A 23,057-nucleotide genomic window follows, 5' to 3' on the forward strand; every position below is an offset into this window, starting at 1 on the left:
GACAACACAAAAGACTGAATTTCTTCTTAAATACTAAACTAATCCTAGACCATTGAGCCATTACGAAATTTTCCATTGACATCCCAATCTCTTGGCAAGGAAAAGAAAAAAGTCTGCTCTTATCCCTGACTCACTATTCCTGCCCTACATTCCTGGTTCTTCAACATCAACAAATTTCCAAGCCCCAGCATAGCTGTGAAACCCAGTGCCACCCCTGTTCATGGTCTTTGGGAGACACAAAATGCATGAGACAAGTCCACTGGGAACTCTTGGAGCTGGTGCTCCACTCTTGCTGCTTTCTGGAGGCCCTTCTGGTGGTGGTTCCTCATCTTCTCTTATGCCAGCTCTCTGTTGGCTTAGTTATATCTATGGTAGAGAAAAAAAACCTGTTTCAGATACCCACTGCCAAAGCTTTGACCATAACAAACACGGCTGTCACACATAGGTTGGATGTGGAGGTGGGCTCACAATGTCCTTTGCAACTAAACAGGATGGTTCTTGACTGTGCAGACAGACTGGACAGAAACTGTGGGAACCTTACTTTTTGTAGTTGGTTTTGACATGGACTGTAAGATGTGCAGTAGTTCCTCATTTTTGCCTTGTCTATGCTGAAAAATGAATCTCTAGTATTGCACAGTCCTGCCTGACCTCTGAGGTTTCCCTCAGAACAGCAGTAACACTTGATCCCTGCCTGACAGTGTCACCACAAGTTGTTTGATCTGCAGCTGCAGTGCCAGCTGCGGCTGTTCCCACCACCCCCCAGGAACACTCTGAGCTCAAAGAACCACAGAATGTCCCAAGTTGGAAGGGACCCCCAAGGATCATGGAGTCCAGCTCCTGTCCCTGCACAGGACACCCCACAGGTCACCCCGTGTGTCTGAGGACGTTGTCCAGTCTCTTGTTGAACACTGTCAGGTTGGGCCGTGACACCTCCCTGGGGAGCCTGTTCAGTGTCCAGCACCTCTGGGTGAAGAACCTTTTCCTCGTGTCCCACTGACCCTCCCTGGCACATCTTCTGCCGTTCCCTGGGCTCTGTCACTGTCACCGAGCAGAGCTCAGCCTGCCCCTCCTGCTCCTGCTGAGGAACCTGCAGCCCATGAGCTCTGCCCTCAGTCTGCTCTGCTCCAGCTGAACAGACCCAGGGACTTCAGCTTCTCCTCACACGGCTTCCCCTCCAAACCCTTCACCAACTTGCTGTCTCTCCTCTGGACACTCTCCAGCAGCTTTATCTCCTTTTCTCCTGTGTCCCCAGCCCTGCACACAGTGAATGCTGCAGGTGAGGCCGCCCCAGCGCAGAGCAGAGCGGGACGATCCCCCCCTGCCCGGCTGGCCGTGCTGTGCTGGATGCACCGGGACACGGGGCCCTCTTGGCTGCCAGGGACACCGGTGGCTCATGTTCAACTTGCCACTGACCAGAACCCCCAGGTCCCTCTCCGATCAGCTGCTCTCCAGCAGCTTGTCCCCCAGTCTGTCTGTACAGCCGGGGTTGCCATGTCCCAGGTGTACTTGCCCATGTTAATCTTCATGTGGTTGGTTGTGCTGGGGCAACTGCCTCCTGGTAGCGCTGGCCAGGTGGCCAGTGGAAATCGCCCTGAATGATGGGGCCAGAAAACATGGCAGCAGGAGCGATACTGGTTTCACTGGGTACCAGGACATTCTGGTAAAAAAGCAACAGCTCTCCTCAGCTAATCCAGACAGCCCTGCATGAGCCCCGAGTCAATATAAAAACAAACTGAAGGAAATCAGACAAAGCTCCTTGGAAATGCGTGGGGAGGAAAAAACAGCCTGGACACGTCACTTGGGATTGTTGTTTTCTGGAAGAAGGCCTTTAAAAACCAGAAGAACATCCCGGAACAATCTCCAGACCCAAGGACCTGGGGCAACTGATTTCTGCCCTCAAGTTCTGGCTTCATCCTTCCAGGTCAAACTGGCCGTTTCTCCAACCACCGCGTGTGGTTTTCGGCTCCAGAGAAGGACGAGTATTTCCCTCCCAGCTCCATCAGCAAAGTAGTGCCACACGCGGATTCATGCGCACAAACTGTCACAGAAATGTTCTTGCCCCCAGGTTCCCTGTCTCAGAGTCTCAGACGTTTGCGCTTTAGAAAGATACTTCACTTATGAGATAAAAAACAACTTAAAAGGTACAGCAGAGAAACAGTCCAGGCTGGGGGCCTCTCAGGGGGAGGGAACACAAGGCAAAAGAGACTTGGGCTTTTAAACCTATTTCTCTAAGAAACCCTCTAAGAAATGGTGGCCAGGAGCAGGGAGGACGGCCGGGACGCTGGTGGAGGTGAAGTGCACAGGGCACTTTCCTCGGGATCTCCAGAAATAACTGCGTAACCTCAAAGAAATTGTGGTCCGGAGAAGGGCAGAAGGACGGACGGGATGCTGACAGACGTGAAGTGTTGTATGGCGCTTTCTTCAGGGACTCCAAGAGGATCTTCTCCTTTTCTAAGTAATCACCCCCCTGAGAAGAGGGGAAGGATGGGTGGGATGGATCCCAGGCAGTGCCACAGAAACAGGGTCACAGTCCAGGGTGTTGCTCACCAACAAGAGAAGCATCCCAAAGCCTCCCTCGTGCCACGTCCCCCATGAAGGGGACCCCTCCCTGTGCTCCTCCAGAGCCCAGAGCAGTCTGAGCAAGACCCATGGGGGAAGCCTCCAAGAGCGTCCCTGCCTGGGGAAAGACCCAGCGGGGACCTGACGGCACAGGACGGGGACATCACAAAGCCAGAGTTCAGCAGAGCCGGCGTCTCCCACCCAGGGATGGGCTGAGCAGAGGGCAACCCCTTTGAGCCATGAACGATGTCCATCTCGGGTTGGACGTGGAGCCAGCCTGAGACAAGCTGCGAGCATCCCCCTCTCCTTGTCTCTGGTGTCACTGCTCTGGCTGCCCGCGGCTTCTTCGAGCCCACCCGGCCCCCCCAGGGCTCAGCCATGATCTCAGGAGACCCCCCGGCTCTCAGGGCCCCATCGGGTTCTGCCAGCCCAGCTCCCCCAGCGGCTCCGCAGCCCCTTCCAGCCCCGCTCCCCCCCCACCTCACCTGCTGCTGCACCTGGGCACTGTACATGGACGCTAAGGAGGCCTTTTCCTGCTTCACCTGCTCCTGCTCCAGCTGCTGCTTCTCCTGCTTCAGCTGCTCCTGTTGAGGACGGGGCAGGTCAGGAGGACGTGGGGAGCACGTAGAGATCTGAAAGGCACTCACTTCTTGCTGTCCCGCACGCTGGTGCTCCAGGCTCTCCCACCGCTGCTGCCGGATGTAGCACGGGGTTCAACTGAAACACACAGGGAGAGATCAGGATGATGGACACGGGCATAGCCCTGGCCTGGGCACTCCACAGGGGGATTGGTCGGCTTCTCATGGAACACAGAGGCTTTTAATCAGGGACAAACTTCCCTTCGCCTCCCCAGACCGACGGCCAACCTATTGAGTGGCCTCTGGGCACCCGGCTCTCCCCTCTGCTCCCCGCTGCCTCCCCCTCACAACTGGAGCCCCTCGCGCATCAAGGGCTGTTGCACCAGCAGCTCCTGCTCCCAGGAAGGGAGGACCAGGACCACGATGCTGCCCTTGCAGCTGCAAAGAAGCTTCATTTTACCATCATATCCACGCAGGTCCTTAAGGATGTCATCAATAGAGCCTGAAACAAGACAAATTAAAGGTGCTGAGGCAGGTGAGCTCATTGAGCTGGTGCAGAGAAGCTCCTGTGACAACCCTGAAGCACTCCTCCCCATGCTTAGCAGCACAAAGACCTTGTTATGCCTTAAACGTCTGGTTTTTGTTACTTAGGACGGAAGAGATAGATGACACCTCATCTTATCTTTCCCAAAGTTTTATGGCCATGAAGGCAGACACCTTGGAAGATAAGGACAATTAACAGTGTTTCTGTGAAAGGCCTCATGGCCTAATTGGGATGATAAAGATGAACCATCTATCCGACAACCAACTACCAGAAGAAACCACGAACCAACAGCTACCCCTGTCGGGCAAGACAACTCAGTTCTGGTCAATACCGTGAACTTTCCCCTAGTTTGAGGACCCCAGACCCATTTCCAGAAGAGTCTTCCTAATTAGCATGAAGAGCAAGCAGAGGGAGGAGACGAACTGCCTTCTCCTACCTCGCATGTAAATGAACTGGGTTATAAAACAACCCCACGTACGATATAGGTTGGCGGTGTGTAAATCTTCAGCACGTTCCCCTCTCCGGGGGTCGTCGCGGGACCGATGTACCTGTGGAGTGGTGATATCTTACTGTCCCTCTCTGTCTCTCTCTCTTTCTCCCTTTCTCTTTCTGATATTTTAGTTTTCCTCTTCTCTTTCTTCCGTTTCTTAAACATATAAAGTAATATCATTTTAAGTTCTGCTGCTAAAGTCTTGTTAAGTTTTGCATTACAGTTACTAATTGTTGCCAATCCACCATTTTTAGGAGGGGTTTTGCTGTCAATGTATTGATAAGTTTTGTGGTACTATAACATACTTTTGACAAGTCACTAATTGCTGTAATTTGTATACTACCATGTGCTTTTAGTAAATTCCTAATTGTACCCTCAGAGTGATTGTCTGTCATTCACTTCTCATTGCCGCGCAGAATTACCCAGAGTTAACTCACACCTGATCTCATCTGTTGAGTCAGGGCGCGTGTCGCGTTCAGAGTTAACTCATCCCTCATTCCATCTGTTGGGATGGGACAGTCCTGGCTGCACTGGGCTGTGTTACAGGCACTCGCCCCTCTTGTTCCTGCAGCAGGGATGCTCATGGGTCTGATAGTCCCCTCAAATGGCCCTTCCCCCCCATAAATCCACTCTGGACAGCAGCAGCAGCCGGTGGGTTGTGGCAAGGGCCAGGGTGTGTTGGTAGAGCAGGGGCTTTGGGTGAAGAGGGGCAGGAACGATCCCATTGGAAACTTGCAAAGCTCAAGAAGCTCCTGGTGTTGCCAGAGCTGGAAACCCCAGTGTCAGTGACCCCCAGCCATGTCCCAGCAGTGGCTGCAGGGGCACAGGGCAGGCAGTGGCACGTTGCCGCTTTGTCACTTGCTGTGAGGTTCAGTCAGGGAAAAGACATTGAAAAAGGACTTTGTAAATGGTCCAGGGAGAGAAGAGCAGGCAGGGCTGCTTTGATCTCTTGTTTAAAAAACCAAACCCCACCCTGCTCAGACCTCCTCCCATGTGCCATCCCATCCCCAGAGCTGCCCCCACGCCAGGCGCCCCTGCGCACCGTGGCCCCGGTCCAGAGGAGGAAGACGTCGACGTTTGAAGATGGTGATGACGACGACCTGCTGGATGTGCTGAGACGTGGCAAAGGCCCAAAAAAAGAGTAAGGGCAGTGAGGAGGTGGTGGCAGTAACGCAGGGGGTGGGCTGCGCGTTGAGCTGGTGCCACCGTGCTGGGGGGGGATGCTGGAGCTTCTGCCCGTGGGTCCCAGCAAGGGGCAAGAGCAGCTGGTTTGGCAGAGAAGAGCCAGAGCAGCCTGGCCAGGCTGTGTGAGGAGGGACAGCCCTGCCTCTGCAAGAAACCATCTGCCACCGTGTCCCCACAGAGAGGAGCTCCGGCCAGCGCGCTCCACGCTGGACGACTTGTTCAGACGAGGCTCCGCGGCCAAAGTCCTGGAAAAGCCAGGTACGGGAGAGCATAGGGAGTTCAAAGTGGATAAAAAGTCCCAGAAGCAGGCAGGTGAGCGCAGCCAGGGACGCTGGGCAGGTCTGCAGAGGTGACAGCATTGGCTTGGGCTAGCGAGCTTGATTTCTCGTGGCCTTGCAGGGGAAATGCCCTTTCTGTCGGGTGAGCAGGGCGGTCCAGGGGCTCTGGGTCAGCGCGGGAAGGCGGCTCATGCACAAGTGTTGTGCTCTGCCCTCGAGGCAGCCTGGCAGGGGGAGGAGGAGGAGGGGAGGGCTGGTGTCTTTGCAGCAGCTGCTCCTCTGGGCGCTGACTCAAGGCTCCTTGTCTGAACAGAGGAGGAAGAGCGCGGGGACAAGAAGGAGCTTGTCTTCGGAGAGTACAAGCCCTCGATGGGCTCCAGGCCCGCGGTCCAGCCGGCGATGGGGCAGTTGGTGAGGTACGGTGCTGTGCGTGTGTCTGGAGCGTCGCTGCCCCTGCGGGGGAGCAGGCAGGTCCCCGGGTCCCCTGGCAGGCAGGTCTGCAACTGCGGGTCTTTCAGCAGGTTTTCTGCCAACAGCAGCAGCAGCAGCAAACAGAATGCAGAACCCGCTCCACACCTCGTCCTCCTTGCAGACGGAACCCCGTGCGGAGGAGAAGGGCCGGAGACGACTGGCTGGGCTGGGAGGATGAGGATTTCATGGACCCGTCCCAGCCAAGGGCAGCAGCCAGCTCGGGGCTGCAGAGCAGGCAGCGGCTAAACCCGACCCGACGGACTGGCTGATCGATGCCTTGGCTCGCAGGAGAGCCGAAGAACAGGCCAAGGCACAGGAGAAAATGGCCGAGCCCATGGAGACCTAGGAGAAGAAAGCCAAGCCCTCAGAGACTGAGGAGAAGAAGGCCGAGCCCTCGGAGGCCCAAGAGAAAAGGAACGAACCCTCGGAGGCCCAAGACACAACGGCCGAGCCCTCAGAGACCGCGGGCGAAGGGCTGGGTCCCCGCTGTCCCGGCAGGTAAAGGCCCGGTCAATGGCCGCAGCGCTGCCGTCTGCTCCACGTGTGGCTGCTGCAGCAGCAGCTCTCAGCAGCGCTTGCCTCAGATTGACCCAATTCGTGTTAAGCACTTTCTCGTATCCAGTTGGGGTAATGCCGCGGGTCTTTGTCCCGCTGATCCAGCCCGCAGTCCCGTTCCCCTCGGCAGGTTCAGACTTGTGCCGTCCCAATGGGGCTCAGAAGGGAATTGCAGCCCCAGTGCCTGGAGCGGTGGGCAGGGGGTGTGAGCTGGGGGTGCCCGGGGAAGGGGGCGCATGCAGCCAGGGGAGCACCAGGGACGGAGCTGTTGGCGTCTCTGCTCCCTCGGCAGCCAAAAGGCTGAATCCTGCCGCAGGCGAGCGGGACGGAGGCTTCACCTGCGAGGCAGGAACTGGCGTTGGGGAGGGATCTTGTCTTTCGTGGCCTCCTCGGCTTGACCACTTTGGGTGCTTTTTGCTTGCAGCCAGCTGGCCGCCTCCCCAGCAGCATCGGACTGTCGGGCAGAGCTGCTGAGCGCCCAGGCCCGTGTGGCAGAGCTGGAGAGCCAGGTGAGCCCCAGCGCCTGCTGGATGGGGGCCATGGGTGACCCAGGGGGAGGAGAAGGGGCCAGGTCTGCTCCAAACAGCATCAGGGTGATGGGAGAGAGGAGGAACCTCCCTGTGCAGAGATGCCGACAACGGCCACCGAGTGCTGCTGTGGGGGTTCTGTGCCCAGGGCAGCACAGGAACCTTCTCCTGGGTGCCCGGCAGGTCCGGATGCTGGAGGAGGAGCGGGCGCAGCAGAAAGTGTTATTGGAGAGTGCCCAGCGGCAGCACCAGGAGCACCTGGATGTCCAGGAGAGCAGCCACAGGTACCGGGCTCTGGCCTGTGCTCCCCTCCTCCGGCAGGTCCTTGCCCATAGCCCCGTCCATCTCCCCTGGGGGGACAGTGCTGGGGTGCATCCCAAATCCAGCCCTGGTGGGTGACAAGTGGAGGGGCCTGTCCCTTTGCCAGCACGTCCCAACCAGGGCACCGCACTGGGCAGCAGCAGAGGGTTCAGGGCTCAGAATGCAGAGAGTGAAGCTGCCCCTGCCTCAGTTTCCCCACACACAGCGACACCGATCTGCTAAATCCCTGTGTGCTCTCCGGGCAGGACCTCAGTGAACATAATGAAGGAGAACTACGGGCAGCAGGTGGAGATGCTGCGGCGGCAGAACGAGCAGCTGGTGGCTCAGCTGCAGCAGGAGCGGCAGGACACGGGGCGGGATCGGGCAGAGCTGCTGGCACAGCACCGGCTGGAGCTGCAGCAGCTGCGGGAGCTGCAGAGGTGAGAGCGGCACGAGCGGCACGTGGTGCCGGTGCCCCCGGTCTGGGTGAAGGAACCAGGGAACGGTTTGGGGAGACAGTGAAAGGAGAATGGAGAGTCCAGAAGTGCTGGCTTGGGGTCAGCTCAGTGGCTTTTGTAGTGGGGATTTGCTTTGTGGGTGGAGACAGGCAGATCTGGCTGGAGATGTCATTCCGAGGGAATGCATTGCATTTTGAACGATGCTGAACCCCATGTTTTCTCTCCCCTGGATCCCTTTTATTCAGAACAATGAGTTGCTGATGTCCACACAGTTTGGGTCAATAAGAAGTCTGGTTTTGGTAGAGAAGCCCATAAACCCCAGATGTGGTCCATCCCAGATGGGAACGGCAGTCCGTGGGATGCCCTGTGACAGACCAGCCTGCCAGCTCAGCTCCTGGGACCTGGTTCTCAGCCCCACGACTGAGCCTCTTCCACGGTGCCCGTCACGGGGAGCACCAGTTTGTAACAGCCCGCGGTGGGCTCCTTCCCCATGTCCTGCAGGGAGTCTGTCGAGGAACTGCGCAAGAAACACGAGGAGCAGCTCCAGCACGTGATGTGGCTGAAAGAGCGAGAGATGGATGTTGTGGCAGAATGCAAACCCCCCATCTCTCCCCCTCCCTCCTTCAGTATGGAAGGAGTGGGCACATCTCCCTCTCTCTCTGCTACTTGAGGCCAACAGCTTCTTTTGTTTGGCCCAGAGCACCCTGGCCAGGGCCATTAGGAGAAGGGAGTGCCGAGGCGCCACTGAGCCGCTGGGCACCTGCAGCCAGTGTGGGGGATGTTTGGAGGCTTCAGGGGCACCCACAGCCAGGGTGGGGGTGCAGAGAAGCTTCTAGAATGCCTACAGTCAGATCTGATCAGCCAGTATAAAAACGGGACTCTCGTCGAGACTCCGCCCATTGTCGCGGGTCTCTTGGAGCACGAGCGAGATGCTGCTGCCGAGAGCCCCCCGGGATGGAGACTCCGCTTGCTGTGCTGCCACGGGTGTGAGGAAAACTTATCGCAGGATTGTTGGTATATTTATACTTTCCGTGCTCAATATGAGCACATGTAAAATTAATCCTCGCAGAATCGCGGGTGTATTTTCCTTCCGTGCACTTTCCTTCCGTACACTTCCTAAGTGTAACTTTCTGTGCACATTTGCACGTGTAACTTTCCGTGCACATTTGCACGTGTACTTTAAATTATTTCCTCGCACAATCGCGAGTGTATTTTCCTCCCGTGCTTCCACATAAGCACGTGTAGTATTCCGTGCACATTTGGACGTGTAAGTAAATTAACCCTCACAGGATTGCGAGTGTATTATAAATTTACCCTCACGGAATCGCGAGTGTACACTTTCCGTATTCACTACGAGTACGTGTATCTCTTTAAAAATAATCCCGCACTGTGTCCCCACGTTGATCCCTGGCCACGGTGCTCCCTGTCCTCCGGGGAACCAGGCCCCGCGCACAGGAGGAACAGGGGCCATCCTCTCTCCCACCCGCTGCAGGCACAGCCACCTCTGTTGTGAGTCTGGGGAGAGGAAACCCCCATGCTGGGTGAGGCAAAACCTCCCCATGCCACGGGGACATGTCCAGAGCTAGTTCTGCTCTCCGCGGGGCTGTCCAGAGGGGACACATGGCACAGACAGTGCAGCAGAGCTGCATTTTTCAGGGCTGCCAGGGTGGCAAAGGACCACTCAGGCTGGGTATTTCCCGTGCCGAGGAACTGCCGTGTGGTGAGCGTGTTTGAGGGTGTGCAGCACCCAGAAGCATCCCCTGCCCAACTAGTAAAGCTAGAACAGTAACTAAAGCTTTGCTAAATGAGACCGTACCCCGATTTGGGGTCCCCGCTCTGATGTCCTCTGCTAGGGGGCCCCATTTAGTTGCACAGGTAGTGCTGCAAGTCAGTAAAGCATTAGAGATCGATTGGCAGTTGCAGACTCCCTACAAGCCTTAAGCAAGTGGGCAGGTAGAAAAGAAAAGGAATCGTTTAATGGAACCACAGATAAACAGAATTTGCCAAGAAACTGAGTGGAAGTAGCATCCAGCACTACCTTTAGCGCTGCTCAGAATGAGAGGGAAGCCTGGAGCCAAGGAAAACTGAAGTCTTTTCTTTTAAGCCAAGAGATGAAGTTTCTGTGAAAGCTTTTTCGTGTCAGCCTTGAGAAGAGAAGTGGAATGGACTGCTCCAGCTGTTGCTGACGGCCTTTACTGCCATCAAGATTAAAGAACAACCTGCCTGGATTTACTATTCAAGGGTGAAGAAAGCAGCAGGTAAGAAACAGTCGGAACCAGCAGGACCTGCTGCTTTCCAGTTCTCTCAACGCTGATCTCAGTGACTCTAAAAGGTTATGCTCTTCATTGCCTAAAGATCCAGTAGAAGATGCTGTGGCTTCAACTTACCTGTCCTCTATCAGAGGACATCAGAGCGGGGACCCCAAATCGGGGTACAGTCTCATTTAACAAAGCTTTAGATACGTTTCCAGCCTCACTGGTTGGGCAGGGGATGCTTCTGGCCAACCTGAGAAGGTCTCTGTTAACACCAGCAAACCCCCTTTTCCAGGGAGTTTGGAGAAATCCAGTTGCGAATGTTGTCCTGCTACATTTCCTTTTCTAATCGTTTGCATTTGTACCATATTTATCCTATTAAGCTTGTTTTCTAGACATAGTTCACATTGCTGGGTCACTTGGTTCCAAATACTACATATATTCACTCTTTCCTTTTAATCAGATATTGGGATAGAGCATCAGCTCCCCAGTGAGTTTTGCTGTGTTCTGATACGGTTTCCCGTAACGTACTGCAAGACAGAGTTTACTGATGTTGGTTCAAGAACATAACCATAATTTGGTTAACGATGTGTAAGGCTTCATTTTGTTGATTCCTCTCCAATCCTGCACTAACTCTATAGCTTTACTGTCTAGTTTCTTTACTCGCATTCTATCAGCAGTCCAAACTGCAGGAAGTCACTCGTCCTTCTCTGGAGCCTCTGCTTCCTTCAGCTTTCCAGAAGACATCTTTGTGTTTTCCAGCACATCCTCCTTTCACCGCCCTGCAGAAACTCCTTTTGCCTCTGTGCCATCCCCAACACTGACACCATTCTCTTGGTCAATAGGAACTCAAAGGAGAAGATAGTGATACTGCTCTGAGGACAAAAACAAGTAGTACTAATGAACCACATGCTGACAGTAGATGTTCTACCCTTCTTTCAACTGCCTATATTTTTGTAGCACAATCTCAAAGCATTTTGCAACTGTTAATTACGGCGATTTGATGTGAAAACCAACATGCAGTGGTGGTAGAAACTGGAAATTTGACCTGGAACGATGGAGTCTGTCTTTGAGGGCAGAAATCAGTTGACCAAGGTGGCTGGGTCTTCATCGAGAACATGGAGAACTTGTGCAGTGACCTGCAGACCCGGGGGCTGTTGCTCTGTACCCAAAGCGGCCACACAAGGAGCAGGTTCTGCAGCAGCAGCAGGAGCGGCTTGAGCAGCAGCAGCAGCGTCTGCATCAGGGAAGTGTCTCCTCACCCTCCCCACTGGGCCTGGGGCCACGGTGCCCAAGCCCTGAAGCTTTTCTGACAGCTTCTCTCCCTGCCTTTCTCCCAGAGACCGCGCAGCAGCGGCTGAGCACGGCTCACCAGAGGAGACGGTGTGAACAGCCCCGCGAGGAGCTGTGCGACCGCCCTGTGACACCGCTGACCGCAGCCCAGGACCTCGGTGCCCCGACTGAGGGTCTCTCCAGCACCCTGGGTGAGGCTTCCACGTGCTCGGGTGGGAAGGGACTTGCCACTTTCTGTTCGGTCAGGGTTAGGGTTAGGATCAGGGTCAGGGTTAGGGGAAACTGCGCTTGTATGTGTGTCTCCAGAGGCTTGGGATGCTGGCAGGTGAGCTAAAGCCCGTTTGCCCTGGCTTTGTGATGTCCCCGTCCTGTGCCGTCAGGTCCCCGCTGGGTCTTTCCCCAGGCAGGGACGCTCTTGGAGGCTTCCCCTGCGGGTCTTGCTCAGGCTACGAGGTTCTGGGCTCTGGAGGAGCACGGGGAGGGGTCCCCTTCATGGGGGACATGGCACGAGGGAGGCTTTGGGATGCTTCTCTTGTTGGTGAGCAACACCCTGGACTGTGACCCTGTTTCTGTGGCACTGCCTGGGATCCATCCCACACATCCTTCCCCTCTTCTCAGGGGGGTGATTACTTAGAAAAGGAGAAGATCCTCTTGGAGTCCCTGAAGAAAGCGCCATACAACACTTCACGTCTGTCAGCATCCCGTCCCTCCTTCTGCCCTTCTCCGGACCACGATTTCTTTGAGGTTACGCAGTTATTTCTGGAGATCCCGAGGAAAGTGCCCTGTGCACTTCACCTCTACCAGCGTCCCGGCCGTCCTCCCTGCTCCTGGCCACCATTCTTAGAGGGTTTCTTAGAGAAATGGGTTTAAAAGCCCAAGTCTCTTTTGCCTTGTGTTCCCTCCCCCTGAGAGGCCCCCAGCCTGGACTGCTTCTTTGCTGTACCTTTTAAGTCGCTTTTTATCTCATAAGTGAAGTATCTTTCTAAAGCGCAAACGTCTGAGACTCTGAGACAGGGAACCTGGGGGCAAGAACATTTCTGTGACAGTTTGTGCACATGAATCCGCGTGTGGCACTACTTTGCTGATGGAGCTGGGAGGGAAATACTCGTCCTTCTCTGGAGCCGAAAACCACACGCGGTGGTTGGAGAAACGGCCAGTTTGACCTGGAAGGATGAAGCCAGAACCTGAGGGCAGAAATCAGTTGCCCCAGGTCCTTGGGTCTGGAGATTGTTCCGGGATGTTCTTCTGGTTTTTAAAGGCCTTCTTCCAGAAAACAACAATCCCAAGTGACGTGTCCAGGCTATTTTTCCTCCCCACGCATTTCCCTGGGTGATCTGCTGTGGGGAAGTAGTTGCCTGCCAGAGTGCTGCAAGAAAAGAGAATCACCTTAGCTCTTGTGCTTGCGTCTTGTTTCCAGCCACAGGCTCAAGCTGCGAACCTTGAGCTCGTTTGACTAGTACAGAAAGCACGAGGATGCCATGACCCCGGCAGGGCTGGCGTTTCAACAGTGCCAGTGGGACAGCTGCGTTCCCTGGGTCTCCCATCAGCTCCTCAGTGAGAAATGGCCCGTGCGGGGGGCTGGGGGAGCCGTGACGCAGCCCTGGGGGGAGGCACAGGGCCGGTGAACGAGCTGTGCCCGTGGGCTCCTGCTGGTCCCGGCACTGGTCTGGGAGCTGTTACAGCACAGCCTGGGCGCTTATGGAGCCGTCCTGCCCCAAACTAACAGCAGTCTGAGGAAACAACCTCTTAAATGCCGATTTTGAACGAGTATTTTCAAATAAACTGAGAGCCTTCACCAGGGCGTGCTCGACCAGCCCTGGTGGGTGTCTGTGGGGGGCCTTGTTAGCGATGGGGGGCCCTGGGGTTCAGATCTGCACTGTCTCACTATTGCTCTGTGTCACCCCTTTACAGATATTGTCCCCTGTCACTTGTGCCCCTCGCCCACTTGGTCACTGGCCGTGGTGGGATCACTGTGGTGATGGAATCACTTTGGTCTCTTTTGGTGACTGATCACTGTCGGCACGAGGATATTTATATACATTAGATACCTATTTTTAAAAAAAGAGGGGAGAAAAGACCATCTAGAGGCTCTCAAGGGCCAGTGCCCTCCCCAGCAGTGTGTGCTCCCCCCACCCTAGAAAGAATACCTAGAAAATTCTTCCAGTGCAATTCTCAAGGGAGCCCCCGCTCCCAACGCCCTGGCCCGGGACCCCCTGACCCCCCCACCTCCGCCAACCCAGTCTGGTCTCTGGCCGTCCATGGTGGCTGTGGCTTTCTGGGGGGCAGGGGGTGGTGGAGGCCGTGGGCGGTGGGTGAGCAGGGGGCAGCCAGGCGGGCTGGGGGTTGTGGGGCGAGGAGGCCCAGAAGGGGCTGAAGCTCCCGGGGGCACAGGCCATGGAGCGATGGGGCTGTTGCTGCTCTGCCGGCTCTCGGGGGTTCGCAGCTTGGAGAACGTGGCCAGAGCGTCGGGGAAGTTGGGCGGCGTGTCCGGCGTGTTGCTGGGGGTGCACATCTGTGGGGGTGTCAGATCAGCCATGGATGGTTTTTGGAGTCCCAGCCTGGCAACCTCCCCATCACTGGAGATCTGGCTGCATCCCGCACCAGGGGATGCTCGAAGCCCAGCTCTGGCGGGTATTGGGGTATCCAGCGCTGCAGGGTCTGGGTGGCACCCCCAGAACGTGGGGGCTGCCTGGGGAGGATCTCCAGCCCAGGCAGGGCCAGCTCGGGCTGCGAAGAACATTTTGGACATCCAGGGTGCTCAAAGCGCTGGGGTGCAGCGGGTTTGGGGAGGGAACACTGCTCTGATGCCAGCTGCCCCGTGCAGGGAGCGGCAGGGACGGGGTGATGCAATGAGGACCAGCCCGATGGGTGGGGAGAGTTTTGGGGTCCCACAGGACCCTCTTCACCCAGCTGCCTGTCCCCCAGCTCCACTTTGCACCCCATTAGGACACAGAAAGTCAGGCAGGGCCCCCGGCACACGAGGCGCTGGCCGGGCCCCTCGCGGTTCCCAGTACGTCCCCTGCTTTCTGCACACTGAGCTGAATTTAGTGCCCTCCCCACCTCCCCCCAGGACAGACGCGGCCCTTTTTGAGGCCAGTCTTGCCAAAAACCCCAGGAGCTCAGGATGAAAAGGAGAAGTTAAATGATTCCTCACAACACCATTCAACACAAGAACCGAGAGGTTTTTGACACCTGCTTTCTTGTCGGTGTCCTACTGAGCACTAGCACAAAGCCAAGAGTGTTGCTCAGCAGCACCAACCACGTCTGCCAGGAATTAGTCTTCAACATCAACCAGGGGCAGCAGAAGGCAATCACCAGCACCACAGACAGCAAAGGAGAAGTCTGCAAGATCCCGTAAGGCTGGAACAGACTGTTGGCATCTGCTCTCCACGGCAAAACCGGAGGAGAGCGTAGAGGGAAAAGAAATGAAAGTCATTGACCGTGAAAAATGCGTGGCGAAACACGGGAGGTTCTGACACAAAAAGACCCTCCCGGGAGCAAGCCATGACTTCTGGATCCAGCATCTCTGGCCCGGGATGAAGGCTTGCCCATTGCCGTGCGGCCACTTGGGGTGCAAAACTGGGGTTTGAGGGGGGCTGTTGCCCCCCAGTGTCTTGCTCTGCCTGGAGATGTCTCTGCAGAGGTCCCTGGACAGGACGCCTCTTCCTCAGTCAGCGCTGGCAAAAGCCACCTGGGGACACGCTCCGTCCTCTGGAACTCTTCCTTGTGTGACTCGCAGCTCACGTGTGACAGCGCTGCTCCAAACTTGGCCATCTCCAAGGACCGGCTTTCTTTGGGATGTGGGGTTCACTCTCAGAGGAATCATGGCAGCCCTGCTTTCTGTGTTGGGGTCTCCCTTTCAGCTATGGAGCAGCTTCAGTTCCCAGTGCAAAAGGATCTTGCAATGGCTGTGCAGATAGCAGCACCGTTTCTGAAGCATCAGAAGAGATGTCAGAGCCATCAGGCTGAGGGACGGCAATGCCAGCAAAAGATGGCCCGTGTTTCAAAAGGGAGGCAGCCGTGCCAGCTGGAGAACCTCTCTCACAGCTCCATCCCCAGCAAAGAGCTGTCTCTAGAGCAGTTCGTGCTGCTTACAGGCAAGATCAGCCTTTGCATTTGAACCACCTTCTTGCAGAGGTGACAGGAAACATCCTCTGGTTTATGTCGTTCTAGCTGCAAAGGCCAGGACAGTGTTCATGAGGGAGCAAGCGATGAGCACATTTCCTGGTCAGCAGCCGCTGGCTCGTGCCACCGGTCAAGAGAGGCAGAAGAAATCCCTTCAGAACAGCTCCCTCTCAAAAGACATCCTTCTGCTTGATGAACCGCAGGGAAAGGCATCCTAAACCAGGCACTTTGACCTTGTTTTCAGCCCAGGTTCCCAGTGCTGGTGCACTCGTGAGCCAGTCCCTGCACATCTGCCACCAAGGGGAATCGCCTCCGAGGCCAACTGTGCCATGGGGAAAGGAAAGGGTGAAACGCCGGGAGAGTTTGATTTAGTGCACAACACGGATAAAGCCATTCTCTCTGCCATTAAAACTGAGGGTATTTAATTCAGTGAAAGGAGATTTCATTCCCCATGACCTGTGCGATTGTCTTTTGAATCTGGGCACGGGCTGCAGTGACCTGCCACAACATTTGAGGTGTCACCAGCTGCATTGTGGGTGGTAAAGCGGGAAAGGCAGGAGGGAGCCTCAGCATCTCCCATCCCGTGGGTGACTTCATCACAAAGGACCAGGGCGGCGCCCGCTGGCTCCTGGGGCGGCTGTTGCCGGGCAACAGAGACACTATATTGTCCCCTGTCACCTGTGCCCCTCGCCCATTTGGTCACTGGCCGTGGTGGGATCACTTGCCGTGGTGGGATCACTGTGGTGGTGGACTCATTTTGGCAGTTGGATCGCTTTTGGTGGTGGGATCGCTCTTGGTGGTTGCATCACTTTTGGTGGTGGGATCGCTATTGGTGGTTGAACCACTTCTGGTGGTTGAACCGCTTTTGGTGGTTCGATCACTTTCGGCACTTGGATCTGTTTGGTGACTGGATCACTTTCATCACTCGGATTGCTTTTGGAGGACCTGGGCTTTCTGGGCCCTGCTGGTGGCTGAAGCGATGGCCGCCAAAGATGAAGAGGACCTGCCGGCCTATTTCCTCAAGCAGTACAGGCAGAACCTCCTGCCCTTGCTCAGGTGAGGGGACTCCTCCACCCACCTCCATGCCCTCCATCCTCTTCTCCCGTTTCCTCCATCCCTCCTTCCCCCACGGTGGCAAACTCCCCGATCTCCACCACTTCAGCCTCCTCTCCTCCCTCCCTTCCCCACCCTGTTCCTCCCTGTGCCCCCCCTTGCTCTGTCAGAGGGTTCCCTGCTGGGGATGCCATGCGGCCAGACGGCATCTGAGATGGTGCTGGGTTGCTCTGGCCCGTCATCCCACTCTGGACACAGTCCAGCACCCTGCCCAGGCACCAGACCCAACGTGTAACCTTGATGGAAACTTCTGTGGCAGGAAACACAGGCTGACAGAGGAGGGCTCCCTGTCTCCATTTGTTCGCCTCCAGGAGAAGAGGAAAGAAGCCAAGCAGGTGCAAAAGGCTCTGGAGGAGAAGCGAGAGGTGAGAAAGATGGGAGGGTGCTGGGGCATGGTACGGGTGTTGTGGTTTTTTGGAGGGCAGCAATGGGCAGTGAGTGGCTCCAGGTGCGGGCGGCCACGTCACGCTCGCTCTGGTGCTGCCAGGCCTTCAGGGAGACGATGGCCGACATAGCCCGCCGGTGGAGGGAACTCCATGCCAAGGAGGACCAGCTGAAAACCTACATGGAGAAATCTATGAGGAGGTTAAAGGTACGCCTGCCCCTGATCAGCTCCTCTGACGTGACCCTGAGCCACAGCGCCACCTTCTCCCCTCCCCCGGGGAGACAGTCTTGGGCCAGCACTTGTGTCCAAGCCTCCCTTGAGCCTGGAGGGGTGAGGAACAGGACTGGCAGGGCATGGGGGTGTGTACTACAGATGTGGAAAGCCCTGATAGCGCTTGGGCAGCAGAGAGCTTGTCCAGCACCAGCGTGATCTCCTGAGGGCCCCAGACATCCCCCAAGAAGGATCTCACCCTGTCCCCACTGTTGACACGCAGGTGACTCCCAAGGGCAGATCCTAGTAGGTCTGAAACTCAGAGTTCTGTCCCAGGTGCCTGTCTCCAAGAGCAAAGGGTCAGTGCAAGAGGGGTGGCCATGTGTCGTGGGGGAGTAATTTAGGGTTCTGCTTACTGCAGAACAGTGCTTAGATTTCCCAAAGAGAAGTGCGACTTGAAAGAGTTCGGTGGCAGGTTCACCCTGTTATTTACTGCCTGGGGGAAATATGTCAAGCCGAATGCTGCTGACCTTCTCTCCAGGAGCCTGTACCCTGATAACCGTTCACTGCGGAGTCTGTGTCTTGAGCTCCAGAGGTGAACTTTGAGGCGAGGCCGTATCCGTCACAGTGCAAACTCTCAGGATTCTTCTCTCCCTGATAACAGTTTGCTCCAGAGTCTGCACTTTGGAGCTCTGGAAGCAAAGTTTCAGGGCGGGCCTGTACCACACCATGTTAAGCAGGGAGTGAGGATGTTCCCAGGGGTGCTGCAGCACTGGTCTGTCCCCTGTCAGTGTATCTCCTCCCAGTGCTGCTGGCTGACCCAGCTCCATCTTCCCTTGCCTTCCTTTCCTTCTCTGTGTGTGTGTATTGGTGGGGGAAACATCACTAGGAAGATGATAAGCTGCGAGTCCAAGCTCTGAAGAAAGCCATGAGAGAAAGAGAGCAGAAAACACAAAAGGAGATGGAGCTTGTGAGGGCTAAGAAGAAACTCGGAGCCCTGAAAAAGGAACACCAGAAGCTGAGCAAGGAAGTGCAGAAGTACTCCATCTTCAAAGAATACCTGGAGGACGTGGTGAAGATCTCACCACAGGTGAGTCTGGACATGGGAGAGACAGATCGTGGCCTCAGGGAGGGCTTTATGCAGATGTCAAACCTGGAGGAGATAAGGCAAGTCCAGGGAAATCAGGACACTTGGTCAAACCCAGAGACCTCAGGTGGGATGGGAGGAGGTTCCCTGCAAGCAAGGTGAGCCAAGGGGACCAGCGTGAGGGGAGGAAAAGCAGAGAAGGAGATGGAGGCTTGAGAAAACCAGAGAAAAAGTGTTAGAAGGGGGAAAGGCACAGAGCTGAGGGGAATGGGGACCCCTTTGTGTCAATGTTTCGTGTGACATGGATGGTTTGGGAGAAGTGCAAAGCTGCCCGAGAATGGGAGCCCAGGCAGCTGTCAGAAAAGCTGTGGCCTCTCTCAAGGGTGTCCGCGCGTCCCTCCCTGCATCGCTCACACTCCTGCGGTCCGGCTGCCCCACTCCCATGGCTGGGTGACTTGGCGCTGGCAGCTGCAGTTGTGCTTTGTCTCCTATCAGAGCACTTCTCACCTGGGGAGTGGTACAACAGGTCCCCTTGCTGCTGGCAGTGGCAGCTCTGGGACCGGCACAATGGGGTGTCATCAAACAGGGAATGTGGCAATGCTCACAAACCAGCTGGGGCAACAGGCTCGCCAAGAGGGGAAGATCTTTCAGCTGGGGGGGGTCTTGTCCCTGGTCAGGACAGGGTGCCAAACAGCATGAGACTTGCAGTCATGAGGGGAGGGCAGGGGCATTACTAAACCCAGGATCCTTGTGCTGCAGTTTGAGGACATCCAGGACGTAATTTCCCGCTACAAGCTGCTGGTGAGGACGCGCAAGGACCTGCAGCAGTCACAAGAGAAGGACAAGGAAATGCTTAAGCAAACCAAGGTGCTCCTGGACCGGTACGAGGCAGAGAAAGAAGCTGAGACCCTGCAGTACCAAAATGAGCTGGAGCAGCTCCAACAACGTTTTGCGCAGGCTCAAAGTGATGTCCGCTCCTGGGTGAGGAACTGCGGGACGGGCAGGGGAAGATCTCCAAGGCCTGGCTGTGTTAAGCCACAGGGTCATGGCAAGGCACAGCAGCAGACTTTGTAATTGGAGGAGATGCCTCATTTCATCCCTGCAGGGGGCTGCAGAAGGACAAATGACAGACAGGCCTGGAGCAGGTTATGTCAGGGGTTAAAACAAGGCCCTCACAAAACCGCCAGGATCTTTCCCTTCTTGTTTGAACTCACAGTCAAAAGAGATCTGCTACCCGGGCTATGGGGAGGTTTGCCTTGGCACAAAACCCAAGCATGCTCCATCACATGCCTCTTGGGTTTGTGTAGCCCGGTCAGACTCATTTCCATCCACCATTCCTTGCAGCATCATCCCTGTAATGGGGCTTCAGTGTGGAACATCTCGTGGTCTCCACTGTTCATGGCTCGGGCCTCAGAGTGAAGCTGGTTTTGCTGTTTTTTTATTTGTTTTCATCCTTTGCACAGCATCTACACACCAGGGCTCAGCCCTTCTCCTCCCTCCTTACCAGTCCAAAAATGACCAAACTGGTGGTCATCTGGGCTGTAACAAGGCACATCAATGTGTAGAAATGCCCGCAGCCCTGCTGGCCTCTGTTCCCTTTGCATCACTCTGAGGGGGCCTTGCCAAATTCCCTCCCTGGATACTCCCAGCTGCAGGAGTTGAGTCCCACCAGGCAAAGCTGGAAAGTGCCTGGTCCGGGCGGGTGGTGGTGGGATGTGCTGCCCCCAGGGTGTCAACTGTCGGGGTATCTGGAGGACCCACTAGAATGAGGAGTGCAGGAGCTGGCAGAGAGATGGGGCTGCTCGAGGAGCAGCTGTGGTAGTTCCTGGATCTGCTTCCACCACACCAAGCTGAACCACCTCCAGCACAGCCCTGGGCAAGGACAGGTTCTTCCTAGCAAAACAAAGGAGTGTGGAAGCCAGGGTCTCCAGCACCAAAGCAGCATCTTTGCTGGGACATATCACCATGCTGTGTGTCTCTCCTTCTCTCTCCTTCTCCTTCTCCTTCTCCTTCTCCTTCTCCTTCTCCTTCTCCTTCTCCTTCTCCTTCTCCTTCTCCTTCTCCTTCTCCTTCTCCTTCTCCTTCTCCTTCTCCTCCCCTCCTCAGACTGCTCGCTGGGCCGACATCCAGAACAGGAATGTCAAGAATGGCCTCATGCTGACGACTATGAAGATGGCCATCCACAACCTCTTCCAGTGCGTGAACACGCAGCTGAAAGCAAAAGTGCATGTGCCGAAGGATGACAGCCTCAGACAGCTGGACATGGTAGAGCCAAGCCAGACCCCCCTCCCTGCCCAGAAAGAGGAGCAGTAATGACCCTCAGCTGCCCAAAGGGAGGGGAAAGCCCAGAGAAATCAAGGTGCCCAACAGACACTTTCCGTTCCACCTGGGCTGTCTCTTGGGCACGGGGAATGGGTGGAGGACACCAGGCAAACCTGTCTCGTCCCAGGAGGCAGAGCAGGGGGTGGGTGTCTGTTGGGAGCTGGGCAGGCTGGGGCAGGGGGTGCAGATCCACCCATGGCTACAGGGCTACACTATGGCTTCATTCACCCCTCTGACTCACCTGTACAAGCCCATTCTGGTGGTGCAGATCCAGCAGGGCAATTGCCTTTATCCTCCTGCTCATTTGGTTGGTGAAATTTGCACTCCAAAAGGGCCAATGGGCTCCTCTCTGCCTCCTGTTCCCAGCCCTGCTCTGACCTCTGTCATCTCTCTTCCCTACCCTAGATTCAGCAGTCTATCCTAGACCTCAATGACATCGTTACGGAGGTGAAACGAAGGACATGGAGAGCCACCGGCGAGCAGCTAAGCACGAGCATTAAGGGCAAGAGGAGGACAGAGAGCCCTAGGGATGTTGTGTTACGTCCGTGAAGGTTCCAAACCTTCCTAGCTCTTTTGTCCTGCCCAGTTGCTGAGTCCCTTTCATACGATTAAAATAACCAAAGATTTTGAAGTGTCTCTCCATTTCCTGGGAGGGTTGGAAGCATCAGAGCATCTTCACCCCAGAGGCCATGGGGTGCCTTTTCTGGTAGGTGGATTCTGGTTGCAGGACACAGTATCGCAGCAAAGCAGGCAAAATAGGGAGAGCAGGCCGGGACAGGAGCAGAGTTTCAAATCAGCATTAGTGCTGGTGTTCACATTCGGACCTTCCACCCAGACTAAGCTCTGAGGTGTTTAAGAGGGACGTCACAGCAGGGTGGGGGCTGGTGCTTTGGAAGAGCTTCAGAGATCTTGCACCACCACACCCAGCACATCTACAGATGTGGATTTCGCTGCACAGCCATGTGCTGCGTACTGAAACTCACCTTCCCCCTCCGGATGTTGAGAAAGTGTGGAGAATGGATATAGGTGAAGGATGAACCAGCCAGGCGGGTGCACCAAGCATTTGGCTGTTCATGGTGAGTGCTGACCTGACGAATGCAAAACAAGAGGCCTAAAAATGGCTCTGGAGTCCCACTGTGGAGTTCAGGCTGGGCTCAGAGTCTGTTAGGGAGGACATTTGAATGGACCAAAGACGCAATGACATAAGTTTACAGATTTGTGCATCAAAGAGACCATTGATCACGTACTTGCTCCCTCCTCTCCACTGGTTTTTCCTGTCCTGAGCCCAGAGAAGTGGATTCAGCTAATGCATCCTCCAGGAAAGTCTGAGTGCAGTTGGTCTGTGTTTATAATGCCTGGAGGCTGCTCAGGCACCTGATCCCCTTGAGAGTGAGGAAGACACAGATGAATCCCCTCCCTTCCCCAAATCTGCGCTTTCGTGAGCGACAAGGAAAAGAGATGTACTGCAGGGCTGGTGCTGCTGCTGGTTGGGGCAGCAGAGGAAGGGGGAGTTCAGGGTGGGAGCACCGGGTGCAGAGTCAACTGAGGACATTCCCTCTGTGTCTTTGCTGGCACTTTCTCTACAGGCTCGAATTGATAGGAATAAAGTCAATTAGAAACACGGTACTTTGGTTCAGGTCTCAGCAAGAACTCATCCTGGAAACCCAATTTCCCTCAAGCCTCTTGAGCTCAGCCCCATGTTGGGCCACTGAAGCTCAGTGAGTTACCACCCATCAGCAGAAAAATGACCCTGTGCAGTGTGACGCCAGTGCAGAAGAAAACAATGGTGAAAACCTTTGTTGCAGAGGCAAGGGCAGTAATTGTTTCTCAGCTGCTATATGTGGAAGCGGAGCTCATTTCTTTCTGAAACCTTGGCATGTAAGTGCAGTGTGGGCCACGACATGTCTCGTGTTCTTCTGAATAGATCCCCGGAGCAGTGGGAGATGAGTGACAGTTTGCGTTTCAGCTGGCAAGGAAAAGTAAAAGCTGATGCAACTTTCTGCAGCCACCATGTGCCTGCACTTTAATGATCACGTTGTATTCGGTCTGCAAAGCGGGGATAATAACTGCCAGGGAGGGGTGGAGTGGGCTGCTCCTCCAGGGAAGGAGCTAAGGTGCCAGCAAAGCAGGCAGGAGGATGTCCCCACCGATGGGATGCAGCCCCGTGGTACACGAGCAAGAGCAGAGAGGTTCAGCTGATCCCTCTAGTGACCAGTAACAGAGCCCAGGGAACGGCAGAAGATGGGCCAGGGAGGGTCAGTGGGACATGAGGAAAAGGTTCTTCACCCAGAGGTGCTGGACACTGAACAGGCTCCCCAGGGAGGT

At 55.6% G+C, this 23,057-nt stretch overlaps 1 protein-coding gene and 1 long non-coding RNA gene across 6 annotated transcripts; both read left to right on the forward strand.

Moving 5' to 3' along the window:
* The first annotated feature begins 5,573 nt into the window (after positions 1-5,573).
* LOC135575676 (uncharacterized) lies at positions 5,574-6,830 on the forward strand. Its single transcript, XR_010466905.1, has 3 exons — positions 5,574-5,614; positions 5,948-6,050; positions 6,156-6,830. It is a non-coding gene; the product is annotated as an uncharacterized LOC135575676 (long non-coding RNA).
* A 9,145-nt stretch (positions 6,831-15,975) lies between these two features.
* On the forward strand, positions 15,976-21,363 carry LOC106145832 (coiled-coil domain-containing protein 42-like). Of its 5 annotated transcripts, XM_065034351.1 has the most exons (7): positions 15,976-16,671; positions 16,988-17,093; positions 17,216-17,320; positions 18,213-18,413; positions 19,170-19,391; positions 20,517-20,675; positions 21,138-21,363. In XM_065034351.1, the coding sequence occupies exons 1-7, from the start codon at positions 16,595-16,597 to the stop codon at positions 21,279-21,281; spliced, it is 1,014 nt and encodes a 337-aa protein (XP_064890423.1). In that variant the 5' UTR covers positions 15,976-16,594; the 3' UTR covers positions 21,282-21,363. The 5 variants fall into 5 exon arrangements, with proteins under 5 accessions (XP_064890423.1, XP_064890421.1, XP_064890420.1 ...); XM_065034349.1 differs by having other exon boundaries at positions 15,976-17,093; positions 20,517-20,769; XM_065034348.1 differs by having other exon boundaries at positions 15,976-17,093.
* The last annotated feature ends 1,694 nt before the right edge of the window (positions 21,364-23,057 follow it).

Source organism: Columba livia, chromosome 18 (genome assembly GCF_036013475.1).
Source record: "Columba livia isolate bColLiv1 breed racing homer chromosome 18, bColLiv1.pat.W.v2, whole genome shotgun sequence".
NCBI lineage: Eukaryota > Metazoa > Chordata > Aves > Columbiformes > Columbidae > Columba > Columba livia.

Bases quoted from the DNA above. Each gene is read 5' to 3' on its own strand.
- LOC106145832 (XM_065034348.1), top strand. From the start codon at position 16,608: ATGAAGAGGACCTGCCGGCCTATTTCCTCAAGCAGTACAGGCAGAACC. The intron at 19,392-20,516 runs GTGAGGAACTGC...TCCCCTCCTCAG, and splicing joins AAAGTGATGTCCGCTCCTGG to ACTGCTCGCTGGGCCGACAT. The intron at 20,676-21,137 runs GTAGAGCCAAGC...TCCCTACCCTAG, and splicing joins GCCTCAGACAGCTGGACATG to ATTCAGCAGTCTATCCTAGA.